This window comes from Erythrolamprus reginae, chromosome 5 (assembly GCF_031021105.1).
Source record: "Erythrolamprus reginae isolate rEryReg1 chromosome 5, rEryReg1.hap1, whole genome shotgun sequence".
Taxonomy (NCBI): Eukaryota; Metazoa; Chordata; class Lepidosauria; order Squamata; family Dipsadidae; genus Erythrolamprus; species Erythrolamprus reginae.
This window is the reverse complement of record NC_091954.1, coordinates 33,466,502-33,486,704: the sequence shown is the minus strand read 5'-3', so window position 1 is coordinate 33,486,704 and position 20,203 is coordinate 33,466,502. Positions and strand designations below refer to the sequence as shown.

Below are 20,203 nucleotides of genomic sequence, written 5' to 3'. Positions count from 1 at the left end.
CACATTTAATTCTAAACTTGATTATGTGCCATCAAGTATGTGTTCACTCTTATCAACCACAATGTTATAATTTCTTCCTGTTCCTTCACATTTTACAATAGTGCACTCATTACTGCTTTGCTCTCATTGTGACTAGTTGTCCTCTTCTCTTTCTTTCTACATTTGCCAGAATTATAGACTTATCCAGAATTATAGACTTATCCAGAATTATAGACTTATATGTCTTTGCAAAATATGTTTCATGTTAATATATATTTTCATAAATTGTGCCTGGTCATTTGTGCTTTAGGTGAAGAACTATCCACAATATATTTACATAGCTTTCTATGGTATTCCCTCCATGATATTCTCCAGAGGTGAAATTGAGCAGGTTCTGACAGGTTCTGGAGAACCAGTAGCAGAAATTTTGAGTAGTTTGGAGAACCCACAAATACTACCTCTGACTGGCCCCAGAGTAGGGTGGGAATGGAGATTTTGCAATATTCTTCCCCCAGGAGTTGGGTAGGAATGGTTATTTTGCAGTAGCCTACCCCTGCCATGCCCACCAAGCCATACCCACCCAGTCAGGCCCACAGTAGTAAAAAATGTGGATTTTACCACTGGTCTTCTCCAATGATACAGTTCATAAGTAGCCTTCCTCTTCAAAATCCAACTTCCACTTCCACTGAGCCTTTATTGATTACATCAAATTGCTTAAAGCTTAAATAATAGTAAACTGTCATGTGTAATTTGGGATTTTGTAATGATACAGTATGTAGCAATGATCTTGGGAAACCCGAGGAAGAGCCACAGCCTGATAAATTCAATTGTAGTCTGAAAGAGAAATGATGGTAAAATAATCTCAGAAGGAATTATCTGTAGTTTTTAGGGAAGTAAAAATGAGGGATGGAAAAGGTACTTTCAAACTGGCAAGATAATGGTTAAGCTAAAATTCCTGGCTGGGCTTCATGCCTGGAATACCCCACAAGGCAAACAGATACAGCTTTCTGTCATCGTTCAAGAAAAATGAATTTTATATTTTAAAACTTCTTATCAAAATTCGACAATTAGGGGAGAAGATTCCTATTTATTAAAAGTAAATAGGGAAAATGCCATTTGGATTCCCAACCCACTTAATCTATAGACACAAGGAGTTTGTAGTATAAGCATATCCAGTTGAACTGCATTCCATTTCAGAAATGATTTGGATTTCTGAATCCTTCACTTGATTTTATTGTGGCTTTTGTTCACCCACTGTCTTGAAATGCAAAATGGAGACATGAGGTGATACGGAAGGTTCTAACTTACCTTGTTGCCAATTCGCTTCCTCCTGTGCAACATGGCAATACCTTGTGGGCACGTGTGCTTTGCAAGCATGTGCACACAGAGTACCAAAAAAAAAATCCCTCCCCCAAAAAGCCGAAAACAAGATGGTGACACATGCACAGTGCTGGAAACTCAGCTTCTGCACATGCACAGATAAAAAACCCTAGAAAAAAAATCTCCCTAAATTCCCCCCCATCCCAAAATTTAAAAAAATGGTGGTGTCCATGGACCGGCACTGACAAAACCAATTCTGTGACATCAGTTTGGGTGAACTGGTCTGAAATGGAAGGAATCCACCTCTGTATACATACTCTCTAAATTAGCGAGCCCACACCTCATAATGCAAGTTCCATTATTTCATATTAGTGTCATGACAAGAAGACACCCTAATACTTAGAGTGTAGTTTATTTTGCAACATTAGAATGTTCTAACACTAGACATTTTAAAGAAGAGATTGGACAACAATTTGTCTAAAATAGTATAGGGCAGTGACGGCAAACCTTTTTTTCCTCGGGTGCCAAAAGAGAGTGAGCAAGCGCTATCGTGCATCTGCGAGTGCCCACACCCATAATTCAATGCATGGGAAAGGCGAAAACAGCTTCCCCTGTCCCATGAAGGCTCTCTGGAGGCCCTCTGGAGGCTGGAAACGGCCTGTTTCCTAATTTCTGATGAGCCCGGTAGGCTAGTGTTTTGTCCCCCCAGCATAGTTCCCTGTAAGCTGAGTTGCGCGCTGGAGCGCGGGAGATTTAAACGCTCAGCCCTGAAGATTGCAATTCTAGCGCATAGGACCGACCTCTGCGCTAGAATTGGCAAACTGTGGTTGAGATTTTAAATCTCCCGCGCTACAGTGCACAGTAAAGGGGGAAAGGCGGGAAAGAAAGGGGCTTTCCTTCCAGCCCCTTTAACCCTTTCTCCTTCCAGCTAGGATGGGTAAGTCCCTTACCATGGGGGGAGGGATTGCAGAGCTGCGGGACCGCCACCTGCTCAATGTCCGTCCGTGGGGGGGACTGGCACCGGACCGCCGCCAGCACGATGTCCATCTGTGCGGGTGGGGGGGCTGGCAAGGTGGATCCACCACCAGCCCGATGTCCATCCGTGGGGGGGTGGGGGCAGGCGAGGTGGATCCACTGCCAGCCCGATGTCCATCCATGGGGGGGTGTCGGCTGGCGGGATGGATCTGCCGCCAGCCCGATGTCCGTCCATGGGGGTGGTGTAGGCTGGCGGTGTTGATCCGCCGCCAGCCCGATGTCCATCCGTGGGAGGGGGGGCACTGAACAGGGGCTGCCAAAGGGGCGCCGATGCCGAACGCGGTCCGTCCAGGCAGGGCAGGCACAGGCAGCCCCAGGAGAGAAAGATGGAGGGAGAGAAAGGAAAGAGAGAGAAAAGGAGGGAGAGAAAGAGGGAATGAAGGAGGAAGAGAAACAAAGAAAGAGTGAGAGATATAATGGATAGAGAGAAAGAGGGCGGGAGAGAAAGGGAGGGAGGGAAAGAGAAAGAGGGAATGAAAGAGGGGGAGAAAGAAAGAGAGATATAAAGGATAGAGAGAAAGGGAGAGAGAGAAAGAGGGAATGATGGAGGGAGAAAGAAAGAGTGAGAGATAGAAAGGATAGAGAGAAAGGGAGGGAGAGAAAGGAAAGAGAAAGAGAGGGAGAAAAAGGAAAGAGATGAGAGTGGAAGGAGGAGAGAGAAAGGAGCGGGAGCGAATTATGGATGTCAGAACTCGCGTACGCGTGATAGTGTGCACCCACATTTTATTTATTTATTTATTTAGACTTCTATGCCGCCCAGTCCCGAAGGGACTCCCGCTCAGACACTATACTTTTCCACCCACACCGGAAAAAAATTAGAGGGAACACTGCCCCTCAGACTTCCCTGGAGCTGGGGGAGGGTAAAAATGCTCTATCCCAGCCCCCTGCAGGCTCTCTGGAAGCCAAAAATGTCCTCCCGGAGCCTCTGTATGAGCCTCCTGGGGGGAGGGCCTTTTTATCCTCTCCTGGCTCCAGGGAAGCCTTTGGAGTCTGGGCCCACCAGAAGTTGGGAAACAGTCCGGTTTCAGCCTCCAGAGGGCCTCGGGCAGGCCGGGTAAGTTGTTTTTGCCCTCCCCAGGCATTGAATTATGGATGTGGGCACTCACGCATGCATGATAGCGTGCATGCAAGCTCTTTCGGCACCCATGGAAAAAAAGATTTGCCATCACTGCCCTACACTAATGGGATGGAGAAAGAAAACAAGATTGATTTGTTGATTGATTGACTGTGTGCCTGTTTTTTATATATACTGTTTTTATGAGATTATTAATTTAAATTGCAACTAGATGGGTGGGCATTAGATTTGGTATTATGTACTGTACTGTTTTTTTATTATTGTTGTGAGCCGCCCCGAGTTTGCGGAGAGGGGCGGCATATAAATCCAATAAACCTAACCTAACCTAACCTAAGAACAAGACACAAAACTGAGACACAAGTTCTTCATCCTCGGTGAGATATTATAATTGCCTACATTATGGCTGAACTGAAAGTTATTATGACAATTGATTTGAATTGAAATAACTCAAATGAATCAAATTATTCTGGCCTCTACAGCTGCCTTTATGCAGTTTTCTCTTTTCTTTACTGCCACACAGATGGATAATCTATATTGGCCTGAAATTATGTAATTTTTGAAACCTAAGAATTATAGGTTGGAGAGGGGAAGGAGGTATGGACTATTAGCTTTTAATTGATTATGATAAAACATCAATAGTTCTCTAACCTACAGCCTTTTTCGCTAGTCTTTTGTTAAGCAGTTTACATTCCTTAGAGGGCTGCTAATTTTTAATCATTAATGTTAGAAGTCAGTGCTCTGCATTGTACAGCCGATTAGATATCTTTGAAGCAACCCAGTCTGTGTATACGAATTAGAGGCTACAATTGCTTTATGGTATGTGTTGGCCAGATTATGCTTTGTGGGAATGGTAGCTATGCTAAGTCCTTAGAGGTCATATGCCTGTTGGGAGTGCCTAGCTTGCTGCATACTTTCAAATAACCATTATTCAATAGCAGAAATTATGCAAGAATTTTTATTCAGAGACTGGGTGCTAAAGCACGGAGATCTCACTGTATCCTGTGTATTGGGCTTTACAGTGGGGGAAAAATGATGGGTGGTGGTGGAAGGAGTGACTGGTAACTCAGCTGTCCTTGAAGCTGTCACACCAGTTGGTTTAGATCAATTGTTAATCTATTAGCACCACTTAGTGGATTTAATCTGGAACTGCAGCCTTAATGCACACTTACTTGAGTTGTCCCTGAATTGGACACTTTTTGAAATTATTTTACTTTCTTTTAATATGCATATGAATTTATTCATTACACATTAATACCCAGTGTAATGCCTATATGTGTTAATTATTTTCTGATGTTTCCAAAAGTGTTCACCAGGTGCTATGTTCCACCTGATTTAATTTAACTTAAAAAACAAAACAAAACAATGAAATAGAAAACGGCATCTTGATAGCACATGACCTTTATTTCCATGAGAGTGTTTGGATACCACAAAGGTCCCAGAGCCATTCTTTGGAAATAAAAATTAGGGGTGTTTGCAGATTTTTAAAAATTGCTTTCTTGATTTTACCAAGAACGTGGCGTAAGCTGCAATTCCTTTTCTCCTCTCCCTGGTTTCTTTGTCTATCTCCAAAACTTTAGGATGATCATGCTGTGTGACAGGCAGTTTGGCAGTAGTGGTTAAGGCATCAAGCTAAAAACTGGAAGACCATGATTTTTAGTCCCACCTTGGCCACAATGCTAACTGGTTGATCTTGAGCCAATCACTTTTTCTCTGCCTTAGGGAAGATGGATCTTAGAGCAGTGTGTCAACCTCGATTTCATTGAGGGCCGCATCAGGGTTGTGTTTGACCTCAGATGGCAGGGGGGTGGATGGGCGTGACCATGGTGGGCTTCACATGGGATTCGAGTTGGTGGCACTTATTATGGCTCCATGCTCTCGCAATCACTGCATACATGCTTCATACTTCCTGCAGTTCATTGACAAATTGAAAAGCATTAAGTTTGAAAAAAACAAAGTGATTCAATATTGACCTGTGGACCCCCTGAAGGAAAAAGATACTTGGAAAATACTAAACACAGATTAATTATTGTTACTTCGGTAGTCTTAGCCTTCAGTAATATCTTTGGCTGTTTGGGGTATTTTGCATGGAATCTTTCTAGTAACTTGTCTGTGCTAATATTTTGGACACCTACCCATTCTGCATCAGCTGATGGATATCCTTCCCACTACAATGAATATTGTAATTTCTCCCAAAAATATCTTGAGTCTAGAATCCTTATTACCTCATAGTGGTTTTGCCCACCACCACCAATACCTTCATCACAGAAAGGCAGGACTTCCCTGAGACCCTCCCTCACTCTCATTATAATGTGTCTCCTTCTCTTCTCTTCCTTCCATCTTCATTCTCCTTCCTTCTTCTTTCCCCTCTTACCTTATTTTTCATTCCTTGCTCTCTTCCCATCTGCCCATCTTTTTCTTTGTCTGTCCTTTTCCCCTTTCTCCTATCCTGACCTTTTTTGCATGCTCAAAGCAAAAGGGGAAACATTTCTTCTTTTGTTTTGTTTTTAGCTTGTTTTGATGGTCTTCTGCCAGCTAAACAGAAGCATGGGGAGGTCCTGTGTGTCCCCTCAGTGTGCTGTTTTCTATCACAATGGCCTCCTGCAGCCCTCTGCTGGCAGAGACACTGCAGCCCAGTCCTTTGTTGTTTCCAGACCAGACCAGCAGGCCAGATCTAAGCAGCCCATGGGCCGGATCTGGCCCACAAGCCTGGAGTTTGGCACCCCTGTCTTAGAGGGAAAATATTGGTATTAAGGTTTTGCAAGTAAAAAGCTTTCAGAAGGGCAAGTTGTATATGCATGCTAAGACTCATGTGTTTATAGAACTGGAGACACTAATTTTATCTCATGGAAGACATCCCAGGCTGCTTTCAACTTACAGAAATCATATGTCAGTGAAAGTTCATTTACCTAGCCTGCATTAGAATTATAGATAATCCTCAACTTGAGCCCAAAATTTCTGTTGTTAAACAAGGCAGCTGTTAAGTGAACTTTGCCACATTTTATGACAGTTTTTACGTGAATCACTACAGTTGTCCATACATTCATTCATTGGCAACCTTCAGTCTCGAAAGACTATAGTATCGTGCTCTGAAAAAAGTTCCAAGAACAGCATCTAGTGTGGCCTAAGGGTATCATCAGTGCGCTGACGATACCCAGTTGTACATCTACACCCCATGTCCAGTCAACGAAGCAGTGGAAGTGATGTACCGGTGCCTGGAGGCTGTTAGGGTCTGGATGGGTGTCAAAAGACTCAAACTCAACCCTGATAAGACGGAGTGGCTGTGGGTTTTGCCTCCCAAGGATAATTCCATCTGTCCGTCCATTACCCTGGGGGGGGGGAATTACTGACCCCCTCAGAGAGGGTCTGCAACTTGGGCATCCTCCTCGATCTACAGCTCACATTAGAGAACCATCTTTCTGTGGCGAGGGGGGCCTTTGCCCAGGTTCGCCTGGTGCACCAGCTGTGGCTCTATCTGGACCGGGAGTCATAGTTCCCTCTAAGCTGAGCAGGTGAGCAATCGCTCACTTAAAAATCATCATCAACTCAGAGTTTTCCAAACCTGCCCAGAAGCCGAGAGGGAAATTTTATTATTATTTCTGTGTCGCCCAGTCCTGAAGGGACTGCCGCTCAGACACTATACTTTTCCGCCCACCCCAAAAAAAATTTAGAGAGAACACTGCCGGGAGTCACTGCTCAAAGTCACTCATGCCCTCATCACCTCGAGGTTCGACTACTGTAATGCTCTCTACATAGGGCTACCTTTGAAGAGTGTTCAGAAACTTCAGATTGTGCAGAATGCAGCTACGAGAGCAGTCATGGGCTTCCCTAGGTATGCCGATGTTACACCAACACTCCGCAGTCTGCATTGGTTGCCGATCAATTTCAGGTCACAATTCAAAGTGTTGGTTATGACCTATAAAGCCCTTCATGGCATCAGACCAGAATATCTCCGAGACCGCCTTCTGCCACACGAATCCCAGTGACCGGTTAGGTCCCATAGAGTTGGCCTTCTCTGGGTCCCGTCGATGAAACAATGTCGTCTGGCAGGACCCAGGGGAAGAGCCTTCTCTGTGGTGGCCCTGGCCCTCTGGAATCAACTTCCCCCAGAGTTTAGGATTGCTCCCACCCTCCTTGCCCTTCGCAAACTCTTTAAAACCCACCTCTGCTGTCAGGCATGGGGAAATTGATTCACCTGGACCGTTTTTGTTTTATGCATGGTTTGTGTGACATGTATGATTGCTTTTTACATGAAGGGGTTTAAATTCTTTTAAATATTGGATTTGTACTGTTTTCATTGTTGTGAGCCACCCTGAGTCTTCGGAGAGGGGTGGTCTGCAAATCTAATTAATAATAATAATAATAATAATAATAATAATAATAATAATAATAATTTTTTTAAAAAGGCCAATCCCAGAATAGCAATCTCTTCGACACTGAGGGCAGATCCACTCATTCCCCTGCGTCTGCGTGGCCCCCAGATTTTGCTGGTTCCGGGACTGTCTCTTTGCCTTAGGCTGCTGAACAAGTGTCTCCTTGAAGTGGAGAAGGCCACGTTGCATCTTTAGTTTCCAAGTTGAATAATCAGAGTTCAAGGCTTCCCAGCTGTTAATGTCCATTCCCAAGGTCTTTAAATCCATCTTACAGATATCTTTATACTGCAGCTGTGGTCTCCCTCTGAGGCACTTTCCCTGTTCACTATACAGATCTTTCAGAATCCACCCATCATCCATTCTCACAACATGCCCAAGACAGCAAAGACGTTGCTGTTTCAAATAGTGTACACATGCTAGAAATTCCAGCATGTTCCAAGACTGTACTATTTGGAACTTTGTCATTTATTTATTTATTTATTTATTTATTCGATTTCTATGCCGCCCAATCCCAAAGGACACAGGGCGGCTTACAGTAATAATATAAACACAAATACAAATACTGTAGATACAGAAAAATAAGAAATCGAATATAATTTCTAAAACTATAAAACCCCATATTAAAAAGAACACATTAATTATAAAACAGTCGCAATCACATGTATACATACCGTTCATACAGTTTGGCCTTGTCAGTTGTTGGTTCATGCCCCTCCAGGCCTGCTGGCAAAGCCAGGTCTTTGTGGCCTTATGGAAGGCAAGTAGGGTGGGAGAAGTACGTATATTGAGGGGTAATTGGTTCCATAGAGCTGGGGCGGCCACAGAGAAGGCCCTCCCTTACGGCCCTGCCAACCTGCATTGCTTAGTCCAGTGTCTCCCAACCTTTTATGAGCCTCAGCACATTATTCATATTTTCAAAATCCTGGGGAACATTGAACGGGGGGAGGGGGAGCTAAAGAAAAGTTTGGACAAAAAAATCTCTCTCTTCCTCCCTTTCACTCTATTTCTCCCTATTTCTCTCTCTTTCTTCCCTTCTTTCTCTCTCTCCATCCCTCTTTCTTTCTTCCTCTCTTTTTTGCTCTCTTTATCTCTCCCTCCTTCCCTTCCTCTATGTCTTTCTCTCTCCCTTGCTCTCTCTCTCTCTCTGTCTCTCTTGCTATCTCTTTCTTGCTTTTTTCTCTCTTTCTTTCTCTCTCTGCCACTCTTGCTATCTCTCTTTCTTTCTCTCTCTCTTTCTCTGTCTCTCTTTCTCTCTCTCTCTGTCTCTCTTGCTATGTCTCTCTTTCTTTCTCTCTCTCTCTCTGCCTCTCTTGCTATGTCTCTCTTTCTCTCTCTATTTCTCTGTCTTTCTTGCTATGTCTCTCTCTGTCTCTTTCTCTGTCTCTCTCTGCCTCTTGCTATGTCTCTCTTTCTCTCTCTCTTTCTGTCTCTCTTTCTCTCTGTCTCTCTTGCTATTTCTCTCTGTCTTTCTCTCTCTCTCTCTGCCTCTCTTGCTATATCTCTCTTTCTCTCTCTCTCTCTTTCTCTCTCTCTTTCTCTCTCTGCCTCTCTTGCTATGTCTCTCTCTCTTGCTATGTCTCTCTTTCTCTCTCTCTGCCTCTCTTGCTATGTCTTTCTTTCTTTCTCTCTCTTTCTCTGTCTCTCTTGCTATGTCTCTCTTTCTTTCTCTCTCTCTCTGCCTCTCTTGCTATGTCTTTCTCTCTCTCTTTCTCTCTCTCTTTCTCTCTCTCTCTCTCTGTGTCTCTCTTGCTAAGTCTCTCTCTCTCACTCTCTCTCTCTCTGCCTCTCTTGCTATGTCTCTCTTTCTTTCTCTCTCTCTCGGCTGACTGCGAGCAGGAGCCCTGACGACAGCAGCTGGATGTGCTGCTGGATGCCGAATATGCCAGCCCTGCAGCGCAGCATGTACGGCGTCCAGCAGCACGTCCAACCGCCACCGTTGGTGCCTCCACTCTGGAGCTCCCTCTCGCCGCCCCCATCTCCCCGCGACCGCCTGGGGCCGCTGCAGCCGGCACCCTCCCGCTCCCACCGCCAGTGCCCTCCCGCTGGGCCCCAAAGGATACTTGCCACCGACGCCAGGGAACTTCAACTGGGCGGGGCGCTGCCGGTGCCTCCGACCTGGAGCTCCCTCTCGCTGCCCCCATCCCCCCGCGACCGCCTGGGGCCGCTGCAGCCGGTACCCTCCCGCTCCCACCGCCAGTGCCCTCCCGCCGGGCCCCAAAGGACACTTGCTGCCGACGCCAGGGAACTCCAGCTAGGCGGGGCGCTGCCAGTGCCTCCGAGCTCCCACTCGCAGCTGTCCCCCGGCTCCTGCCCGATGCCGCGGTTTCTGGCGCTCTCCTGCTGGGCCCCAAAGAAGGAAGGCAGGAAAAAGGAGGCGCGAAGAACGAAGCTCTCCTTTTTCCCGCCTTCCTTCTTTGAGGCCCAGCAGGAGAGCGCCAGAAACAGCGGCAACCGGCAGGAGCCGGGGGACAGCTGCGAGTGGGAGTTCCAGATCGGAGGCACCGGCGCCGGCAGCGCCCCGCCCAGCTGCAGCTTCCCTAGGAGCTTCGCGGCACACCTGACCGTGTCGCGCGGCACACTAGTGTGCCGCGGCACACTGATTGGGAAACGCTGGCTTAGTCAACGGGACCTGGAGGAGGCCAACTCTGTGTGCTCTTATTGGTCTTTGGGAGTTATGTGGCAAGAGGCAGTCCCGTAAATAGTCTGGCCCTGAGCTATGTAGGTGATGTCAAGGATATTTGGAAATAGCGCATATGGAAGTTATCCAACTTTGTCTCCTGCCATGCATAAAGGGTTAATAAATCAGTTGTTAAATGCATCTGGCTTCCTCATTGACTTTGCTTGTCAGAAGGTCACAAAAAGGGATCACATGACCTGGGGACATTGCAATCATCGTACATACATACATGCCAGTTGCCAAGAATTTTAATTTTACTATAGGAATGCAGCAACGGTCATAGACGTGAAAAATGGTCATAAGCCACTTTTTTTCAGTTCCGTTGTAACTTCAAATGGTCATTAAACAAATGGTTGGAAGTCGAGGACTATCTGTATGTTGAAAAAAGTTTGTGTGCTACAATTCAAAGGGGTGGATGGATGTGCTGAAATAACAACCCACAATACATTTATCATTTTATCTTAAATCAAAAGCTGTTGAAACTACTTACTGAGGTCCTCCTACCTTTCTCTCTTTCCTTTCCTCAGCCCATTTGCCAGGCAGCTTATAACAATGACTTCAATGAACTTCAGCTCCTGTTGGAAGAAAACAGAAATAATCTGAATGTCAAGGACTATTTGACTGGAGACACGCCATTAATCTGTGCATGCAAAAAGGGACACAATAGAATTGTCAGACACCTTCTGAAAATGAATGCTAATGTGAACATAAAAAATAAGGTGAGAACAGCTACTGCAATCAGATCTCTTCTTAGGTTGCTAAAACCAGGAGTGATTAGAAAGAGAATAGAGGATGGATATGCTAACTGAGGAATTCTGGGAGTTGAAGATCACACATCTTATAGTTGGCAAGTTTGAAAAACACTGCTTTAAAATCACCTCTAAACTTTGGGGGCATGTAGGATTCCTTTCTGAGTTCTGAAGGGTGAGGCAGGAAATCCAGGCATAGAGGCAAAATGAGATTAACTGATATTTATGGTAACCCAAAATTTGTTTATAGGTAAGATATGAGAGGAAGAGATAATTTGTTGTATTTTAAGAAAAGGCTACTAATTTTTTTTTATACTTGTGAAGAAAGTAATTTCCTCTCATTTTCTTTGTTGTATTCTTTTTTTCTTCCTTTTCTAGTTTTCTTTTCTGCATCTATTTTTCCTTTTAATTCTTTTTAGTTTGTAGTAATATTCTATTGCAATTATAATTTCTAATAAAGTTCTTAAAATATTAAGATTTGTACATGTAATGGATGTGAAGCTTGCAACAAAAAGTGGGGGTTGCTTTCTGCCTCTACAAAACATGTTTCTCCATTTCTCCCTTTGGAAAATATAATATTCTGCCTTTTTAAATATTCCTCCAAATGTTTTATTCTTCTGCATAGGGGTGGGTACTATCTACATACTCAAGGCACCTATTACTATTGGTGTTATCTATTATTATAATGTTGTTGTTATTGTTGTTGTTATTGTTGTTATTAATGTTGTTGTAGTTGTTATTATTATTGTTGTTGTTGTTGTTGTTGTTGTTATTATTATTATTATTATTATTAATCACTGCATTTTCCCCAAAATAAGACCCTGAAATAAGCACTTGGCCTTATTGCTATGCACATCACACCAACTCTCCGTGAGCTGCACTGGCTACCAGTCAGTCTCCGGATGCAATTCAAGGTCTTGGTTATCACCTATAAAACCTTACATGGCTTAGGACCAGACTATTTTCGGGACTGCCTTCTGCCACACAGCTCCCAATGACCGATAAGGTCTCATAGGATTGATTTTCTCCAGGTCCCATTGGCTAAGCAGTGCCATTTGGTGGGACCGCAGGGAGAATCTTCTCTGAGGCTGCTTCCTGAGATCCATACTGCCCCCTACTGGCCTTCCAGAAAGCCTTAAAGACCTGGCCTGAGGCCATTGATTAAATGACACATCTTCAAGATCCGGCTGCAAAAGATATGCGTGATTTTGTTAAGGGGTTATAAATTGTCTTTTAAATTGTCTCTTTTTTTAGAATAAAAATAAAATAAAAAATAAAATAAAATAAAATAAAATAAAATATAAAATAAAATATAAAATAAAATAAAATAAAATAAAATAAAATAAAATAAAATAAAATAAAATAAAATAAAATAAAATAAAATAAAATAAAATAAAATAAAATAAAATAATCCGGGAATGTCTTATTTTGGGAAAATAGGATATTATTATTATTATTATTATTATTATTATTATTATTATTATTATTATTATGTCAATACAACACAGCAAATGAGATGCTGGATTTCGTATTTCATCACTAGTTGGGCGCTTCCCAAGCACCTAGGACTGCATGATGTAGCAGCGAATTATGTTTGCTGATCCCAGCAAAGCAGCCTTTTGCAATTGACAGATGGAGATTTTGTCAATTCTGATGGTTTTCAAATGTCCGCTGAGATCTTTTGGCACTACGCCCAGTGTGACAAGTATCACTGGAATCACTTTCACTGGCTTAGGCCAGAGTCGTTACAGCTTGATTTTTAGATCTTCGTATTTCACTAATTTATCTAGCTGCTTCTCCTCAATCCTTCTGTCTCCTTTTTGAGTGTTCCACTTGAAAGCCATGACCAGGTCTTTTCTTTATCCACTTTGCCTTCAATCTTCTCCAAGAACTCGCCATGCAATGGTTTGTCCCGCCAACTGTCCATATGACATTGAGTTACAGTTTTTCTGTACTGGTCCTTAGTTTGCTTCACCTTGAGAAGTTTCCTATTGTTGACCTCCATCAACGCTGACTCTTTGCTCTCCTTCACATAATCAGCTAATGCATGCTTCTCTTCTTCCACTGTCTGCATCACTTGCAAAAGTCCTCTGCTGCCTATTTTCCTTGGTAAATACAGCCTGTCAACATCACTGCGAGGGTATAGTGCATGATGGATCGTCATTAATTTTCTGGTTTTCCTGTCCAGGTTGTCCAGCTCTGCTTGAGTCCAGTTCACTATGCCAGCTGTGTATCTAATGACAGGTATGGCCCACGTATTTATAGCCTTGATAGTGTTGCCACCATTCAGTTTGCTCTTCAAAATTTTTCTGGTCCTCTGGATGTACTCTTTGCTGATCACAGTTTTCACATGGCCATGCTTGATATTATCCAGTTGCAAGATGCCCAAGTATCTGTAGGTTTCTGGCTGGTGGCACTTGATGGTTTGACCATTTGGCATTTCAATGCCCTCACTTTCAGGAATTTTCCCCTTTTTCAGTGCCACTGTGGCACATTATTATTATTATTATTATTATTATTATTATTATTATTACTATTATTACTATTATTATTATTATTGTTGTTGTTGTTGTTGTTGTTGTCATTGTCATTGTTATTATTATTGATTGCACAGTTAGCCAAATGTTTAGACTGGATTTGTCATTTTTATACACCTATTGGGTTCTTCCTAGGGATAGACCAATATTGTTTCATAGTGTTAAAAATATTATTGCAGGATTATAAACTGTTCCAATTATAGCTGACTTTTGCTATTGACTGATGGTGATTTTGTCAATGTCAGTAGTGTTCAGGATGTTGATCAAGCAGAGGTGCTCCAGATGTTTTAGAATTATGCCTCAGGTTCTTATGACTATTGGAACTATTTTTGCTATGTTTTGCTACAGTCATTCTATTTGCTATATATAGTCTTTGTATTTTGTATTTTGCAGTTTTCTACAGTTCTTTTTCTTTTCTGTCTCCAAGTACCACAACATCCTCTATCCAAACTTCTTTGGACAAAGTTATGAAATCACAAATGTTTTGTGGAAGGTGCTTGCATTCTCGAATTCTAAAATCCCACCTTTAATATTCCCTTCTTATGAATGTTTCTGGGAAATGAGGGTAAAATATCATAAACAGCACTACTAAATGTTGCGCTTCCATGCAGGTTATAGTGACGCCTTGTCTGGAAGCGGCACCTGAAACTATTTACTTTCATTTTATTTCATTTCTTGCGTTAGCTGTATGTTGGTTCTTCATGGCTTTGTGAACTTATTTGTTGAACTGTTGTAATGTGCTCTATATTACATTGTAATATGTTCCAACTTTGAAGGGCTTTTGGAAGCTACAGCTGGTGCAGAGTAAGATGGCGGAGGGAGTTTTAGGGTCCTGCAAAATGGCCTCTGTAAGACCAATGCTCCAAAAGCTGTGCTGGTTGCCCATCTGCTTCCGGGTGCAATTCTTTGCAAATCGCACTTCAAACTCTCTCAACAACCTAACCCAAATTGACTTCACTATAGACCGCATTCAAAAAGCAATCCGTGACCTCAAACCTTCCCTATCAGTCGGACCAGACGGTCTTTGTGCATATTTCCTAAAAAAGCTTTCTTCTGCTATAGCCGAACCTCTAAGCATTATCTTCCAAATATCCTTCAGGACCAGCACACTCCCCAAGCTGTGGTCAAAAGCAGTAGTCATCCCCATCTTGAAAAAAGAAGACCCTTCACTCGTTGACAACTATAGACCAATATCACTATGCTGCGTCCCTTGTAAAATCATGGAATCAATTATAAATCAATCAATCCCCCTTTATTTAGAATCTAATAACCTACTCTCTAACAAACAATTTGGATTCAGAAAGAAATTATCCTGCAACCTACAACTACTTCACTGCAAAAACATATGGACTACCCACCTAGATCAAGGAAAATCCATTGATACAATTTATATTGACTTTTGCAAAGCCTTCGACTCAGTGGTTCATGACAAAATTACTCCTAAAACTCAAATCCTATGGCATCTCAGGATTCCTCCACAGCTGGATTACTGCATTCCTGTCAAATAGGCAACAAGTTGTCAAAATTGGAAGCGCCATTTCTACCCCCGTCTCTGTCAAAAGTGGCATTCCCCAGGGCAGCGTACTAGGTCCTACTCTTTTCTTTCTCTTCATCAATGACCTCTGCGAACATATCACAAGCAATTGTGTTCTTTTCGCCAACGATGTAAAACTATTCAACACCACGGATAACACATCTATTCTCCAAAAAGACCTCAACTTTATTTTTATTTATTTTATTTATTTATTTTGTCCAACACACAATGAGGGTTTTAGTGGGTATATATAAATATACACATAGTAAAATACATGATGAAGGTTATAGAGGAGATACTCATAGTAAAATATATCAATGAAAGAATAGAAAAGAAGATATAGTAATAGAACTTATCAATGAAAGAATAGAAGAAGAGATATAGGAATAGAAGAAAGGTATAGGAGATATAGGAGAGCAATAGGACAGGGGACGGAAGGCACTCTAATGCACTTGTACTTGCCCCTTACAGACCTCTTAGGAATCTGGATAGGTCAACTGTGGATAATCTAAGGGTAAAGTGTTGGGGGTTTGGGGATGACACTATGGAGTCCGGTAATGAGTTCCACACTTCGACAACTCGGTTACTGAAGTCATATTTTTTACAGTCATGTTTGGAGCGGTTAATATTAAGTTTAAATCTGTTGTGTGCTCTTGTGTTGTTGTGGTTGAAACTGAAGTAGTCACCAACAGGCAGGGCATTGCAGCATATGATCTTGTGGGCAATACTTAGATCTTGTTTAAGGCGTCTTAGTTCTAGGCTTTCTAGGCCCAGGATTGAAAGTCTAGTCTCGTAGGGTATTCTGTTTCAAGTGGAGGAGTGAAGGGCTCTTCTGGTGAAGTATCTTTGGACATTTTCAAGGGTGTTGATGTCTGAGGTGCGATATGGGTTCCAAACGAATGAGCTGTATTCGAGGATGGGTCTGGCAAATGTTTTGTAAGCTCTGGTAAGTAGTTTGAGATTGCCGGAGCAGAAGCTACGTAGGATTAGGTTTACAACTCTTGAAACCTTCTTGGCTATGTTGTTGCAGTGGGCTTTGGCACTTAAAACTTTTGTTGTTAGTATACCAAGGTCTTTAACCGAGTGGGGATTATCTGTGATAATTTGATTATTCAGTTCGTATTTGGAGTTCAGATTATTTTTCCCAATGTGTAGAACAGAGCATTTGCTAGTTGAGATTTGGAGTTGCCATGTGTTGGACCACTTAGAAACAGCGTCAAGGTCTTTTTGGAGAGTAGTTGTGTTATCGGTGGTATTGAAGAGTTTTATATCATCAGCGAAGAGGACACAGTTGCTTGTGATGTAATCGCAAAGGTCATTGATGTAGAGAATGAAGAGCGTTGGTCCCAGTACACTACCTTGGGGAACACTGCTTTTAACTGGGATAAGGGGGGATACGGTGCTTCCTATTTTGACCACTTGTTTTCTGTTTGACAGGAATGCTGTAATCCAGCTGTGGAGGGATCCTGAGATGCCATAGGATTTGAGTTTTAGGAGTAGTTTGTCATGGACTACTGAATCAAAGGCTTTGCAGAAGTCGATATAAGTTACATTTACAGTAGTACCTCTAGATACGAGCTGCTCCACATGCGAGTATTCCAAGTTACGAGCTGAGGCGCAAGCAAAATTTCTGTTTGACACCCGAGCTCAAATTCGGGATACAAGCCAAGCGTCCACTAGTTGGCGCAAGAATTCAATTTTTTCCAGTTATCTCGGCGCGAAAAGCCAAATCTAAATGCATTCGTTCGAGATACGAATTGATCGACAACGAGGTCGGCTCTGGCATGAATTAAACTCATATGTCAAGGTACCACTGTATAGATTTCCCTTGATCTAGATGAGTTGTCCATATATTTTTGCAGAGGAGGAGCTGCAGGTTGCAGGATAGTTCTTTTCTGAAACCAAATTGTTAGAGAGCAAATTATTAGTTTCTAGATGGAGAGTAATTGATTTGTTTATAATTGATTCCATGACTTTGCATGGGATGCAGCATAGTGAAATTGGTCTGTAGTTATCGACAAGAGAGGGGTCTCCTTTTTTGAAGATGGGGATGACCATTGCTTTCAACCATAGCTTAGGAAGTGTGCTGGTTCTGAAGGATTTTTTGAAAATTATGCTTAGTGGTTTAGCTATGGCAGAAGAGAGCTTTTTTAGGAACTAAGCACAAAGACCATCTGGTCCGAATGATAGAGAAGGTTTAAGGTCACATAATGCTTTTTCAACTTGGTCTTCAGAGAAGTCTACTTGGGTTAGGTCATTGAGGGAGTTTGAGGTGCGATTGATGAAATTGGGGGATGAGCCACTGCTGTTAACAAAGACAGAGCCAAAGAAAGAGTTGAGGAGGTTGGCTTTGGATGAATCATCATGGTATTCTTTGTTGTTGGGTCCTTTGAGAGGTGGGATAGGTCTAGAGTCTTTGAGTTTATTGTTGACAAAGTTGTAGAAAGCTCTATTAATTTGTTGCGTAGGAGGTTTTCCTCTTGTTTGCTGTAGTAGTTAAGGCGTTCTGCTCTTATTTGATTGCAAATGCTTTTATATCGGCTTTTGAAGATGGAAACTTGTCCTTTTTTGTTTTTCCTCCAGAGAGATTTTTTTCTTGTTTGTAATTTTATTATTGAGATGGGGAGGTTATTTTTTTTTGTTTCTGGTACATGTTAGAGGTACATGAAGTCTGATGATAATTTTCATTTTGAGTAGGAATGTGTTGTAGTAGTCATCAGTAGTGTAGCATTCAGAGAATAGAGTTTTCCAGTTTAATGTTGAGAGGTGGGCTTCAATGAGTTCGTAGTTCGCTTTTTTGAAATTGAATTTTGGTGTTGTATTATTTTGGTGGATCATGGTATGGCTTAGGTTGAGACTGAAGTTTATCATGCTGTGGTCGCTATTGGAAAATGGTTCTGTTATTTGTAAGCCATATGTTGCACTTTTGCTGTTGCAGAAGATGAGATCCAGACAGCTATCAAGTCTGGTATTGTTAGTTACTAGTTGGTCGAGTCCCAGATAGGTGACGGTATTCTATATATTAGAATGGATGGATTCCGTGCTGCATTCATTTAAGGACCAGTTAATGTGTGGTAGGTTGATGTCTCCGAGGAAGATAATGGGGTATAGGCAGTTGGTTGCCCACGTTAGTAATGTGGATAATTTGTTAGCATGTTCGATGTTGTAGTCTGTGGCTCTATAGCAGAGTAAGAAGCGGATTGTGGTATTTAAGGATAAATCACAGACAATAGTTTCGGGTACCGATAGATCCTGTGCAACTTTGAGGATTTTTAAGTTCAGCAATTTTTTTGTAGAATATAGCTACTCCGCCTCCTCTCTCTCAGATTGTCTCTGTCTCAGATTGCTCTAACACCTGGCAACTTCAAATATCAACCAACAAATGCTCTACTTTCCACATCAGCAAAAAGAATCCAAACCTCATATATGCCCTACTCTCCCTGCCTTTCGTAAATTCCTTAAAACCCACATTTGTCGTCAGGCATGGGGGAACTGAATCACCTCCCCCGGGCATGTACAATTTATGCATGGTATGTTTGTGTGTATGTTTGTTTAGTAAATGGTTTTTTTTAAATATTTTAAATCATATTTAGATTTGTCATGAATTGTTGTATCCTGCTGTGAACCGCCCCGAGTCTGCGGAGAGGGGTGGCATACAAATCTAACAAATAAACAAACAAACAAACAAATAAATAAATAAATAAATAAACAAATAAATAAATAAACTGAATAAACAAAATCTCACAGCCAACCCCCACTCGGTAAAAGACCTTGGGATACTAATATCAAATGACCTAAGTGCTAAAGCCCACTGCAACAATATCGCCAAAAAGGCTTCTAGAGTTGTTAACCTGATCCTATGCAGCTTCTGCTCCGGCAATCTCACACTACTCACAAGAGCCTACAAAACTTTTGCCAGACCCATCCTTGAATACAGTTCATCTGTCTGGAATCTATACCACATCTCGGACATCAACACCTTAGAAAATGTCCAAAGATACTTCACCAGAAGAGCCCTTCACTCCTCCACTTGAAACAGAATGCCCTACAAAAGCAAACTATCAATCCTAGGTCTAGAAAGCTTAGAACTACGATGCCTAAAACATGATCTAAGTATTGCCCACAAAATCATATGCTGCAACGTCCTGCCTGTCAATTGACTACTTCAGCTTCAACCGCAACAACACAAGAGCACGCAACAAATTCAAACTTAATATTAATCGCTCCAAGCTTGACTGTAAAAAATATGACTTTGGCAATCGAGTTGTCGAAGCGTGGAACTCATTACCGGACTCAGTAGTGTCAACCCCTAACCCCCAACATTTCTCCCTTAGACTATCCACGATTGACCTCTCCAGGTTCCTAAGAGATCAGTAAGGGGCATATATAAGTGCACTAGTATGCCTTTCATCCCCTGTCCAATTGTCTCTCCTTATCTCATATATCATATATCTTTTCTCCCTTTCACATATCTTCTCCTCTATTTTTATATCTTTTCTTTATATATAATACCTCATGTCTATTCTCTTCAATATGTATTGTGTATTGGAATAAACAAACAAACAAACAGACAAATGTGTGAGGGAATGTCTTCAAATGTCTTCTTGGCATGGGGGCAGGTTATTTGAGGGACCATCTAATGGAGTGGAATTGGCCCATCCCACTTCTACTGGTAGAGGAGGTGAAGTGTTCCAGTGTTTTCTCCAGAGGCCGCTCTAGGAGTGGTCAATCATTGGTCAATGGTGATTGGTTGCTCGGTCGGACAACTGCCTATTTAATTCATTCCGTGACCAGGTTCTTAAGTAGAAAAGTTTGTAAGAAGAAGAATTTTTTTCCATAGGAATCAATGTAAAAGCAAATAATGTGTGTGATTGGGGAAACCACAGGGAGGGTGGAGGGCCTGTTTCCTCCCAGGAGATTCCCTAGA

General features: G+C 42.3%; 1 protein-coding gene across 1 annotated transcript in view; it reads left to right on the top strand.

Moving 5' to 3' along the window:
- Positions 1–20,203, top strand: part of ANKRD22 (ankyrin repeat domain 22) — a 41,331-nt gene that overhangs the window by 974 nt on the left and 20,154 nt on the right. The window contains exon 2 of the mRNA XM_070752332.1: positions 10,984–11,175. Coding sequence (XP_070608433.1) covers positions 10,984–11,175 — 192 coding nt within the window. The remainder of the gene's footprint in view (positions 1–10,983; positions 11,176–20,203) is intronic.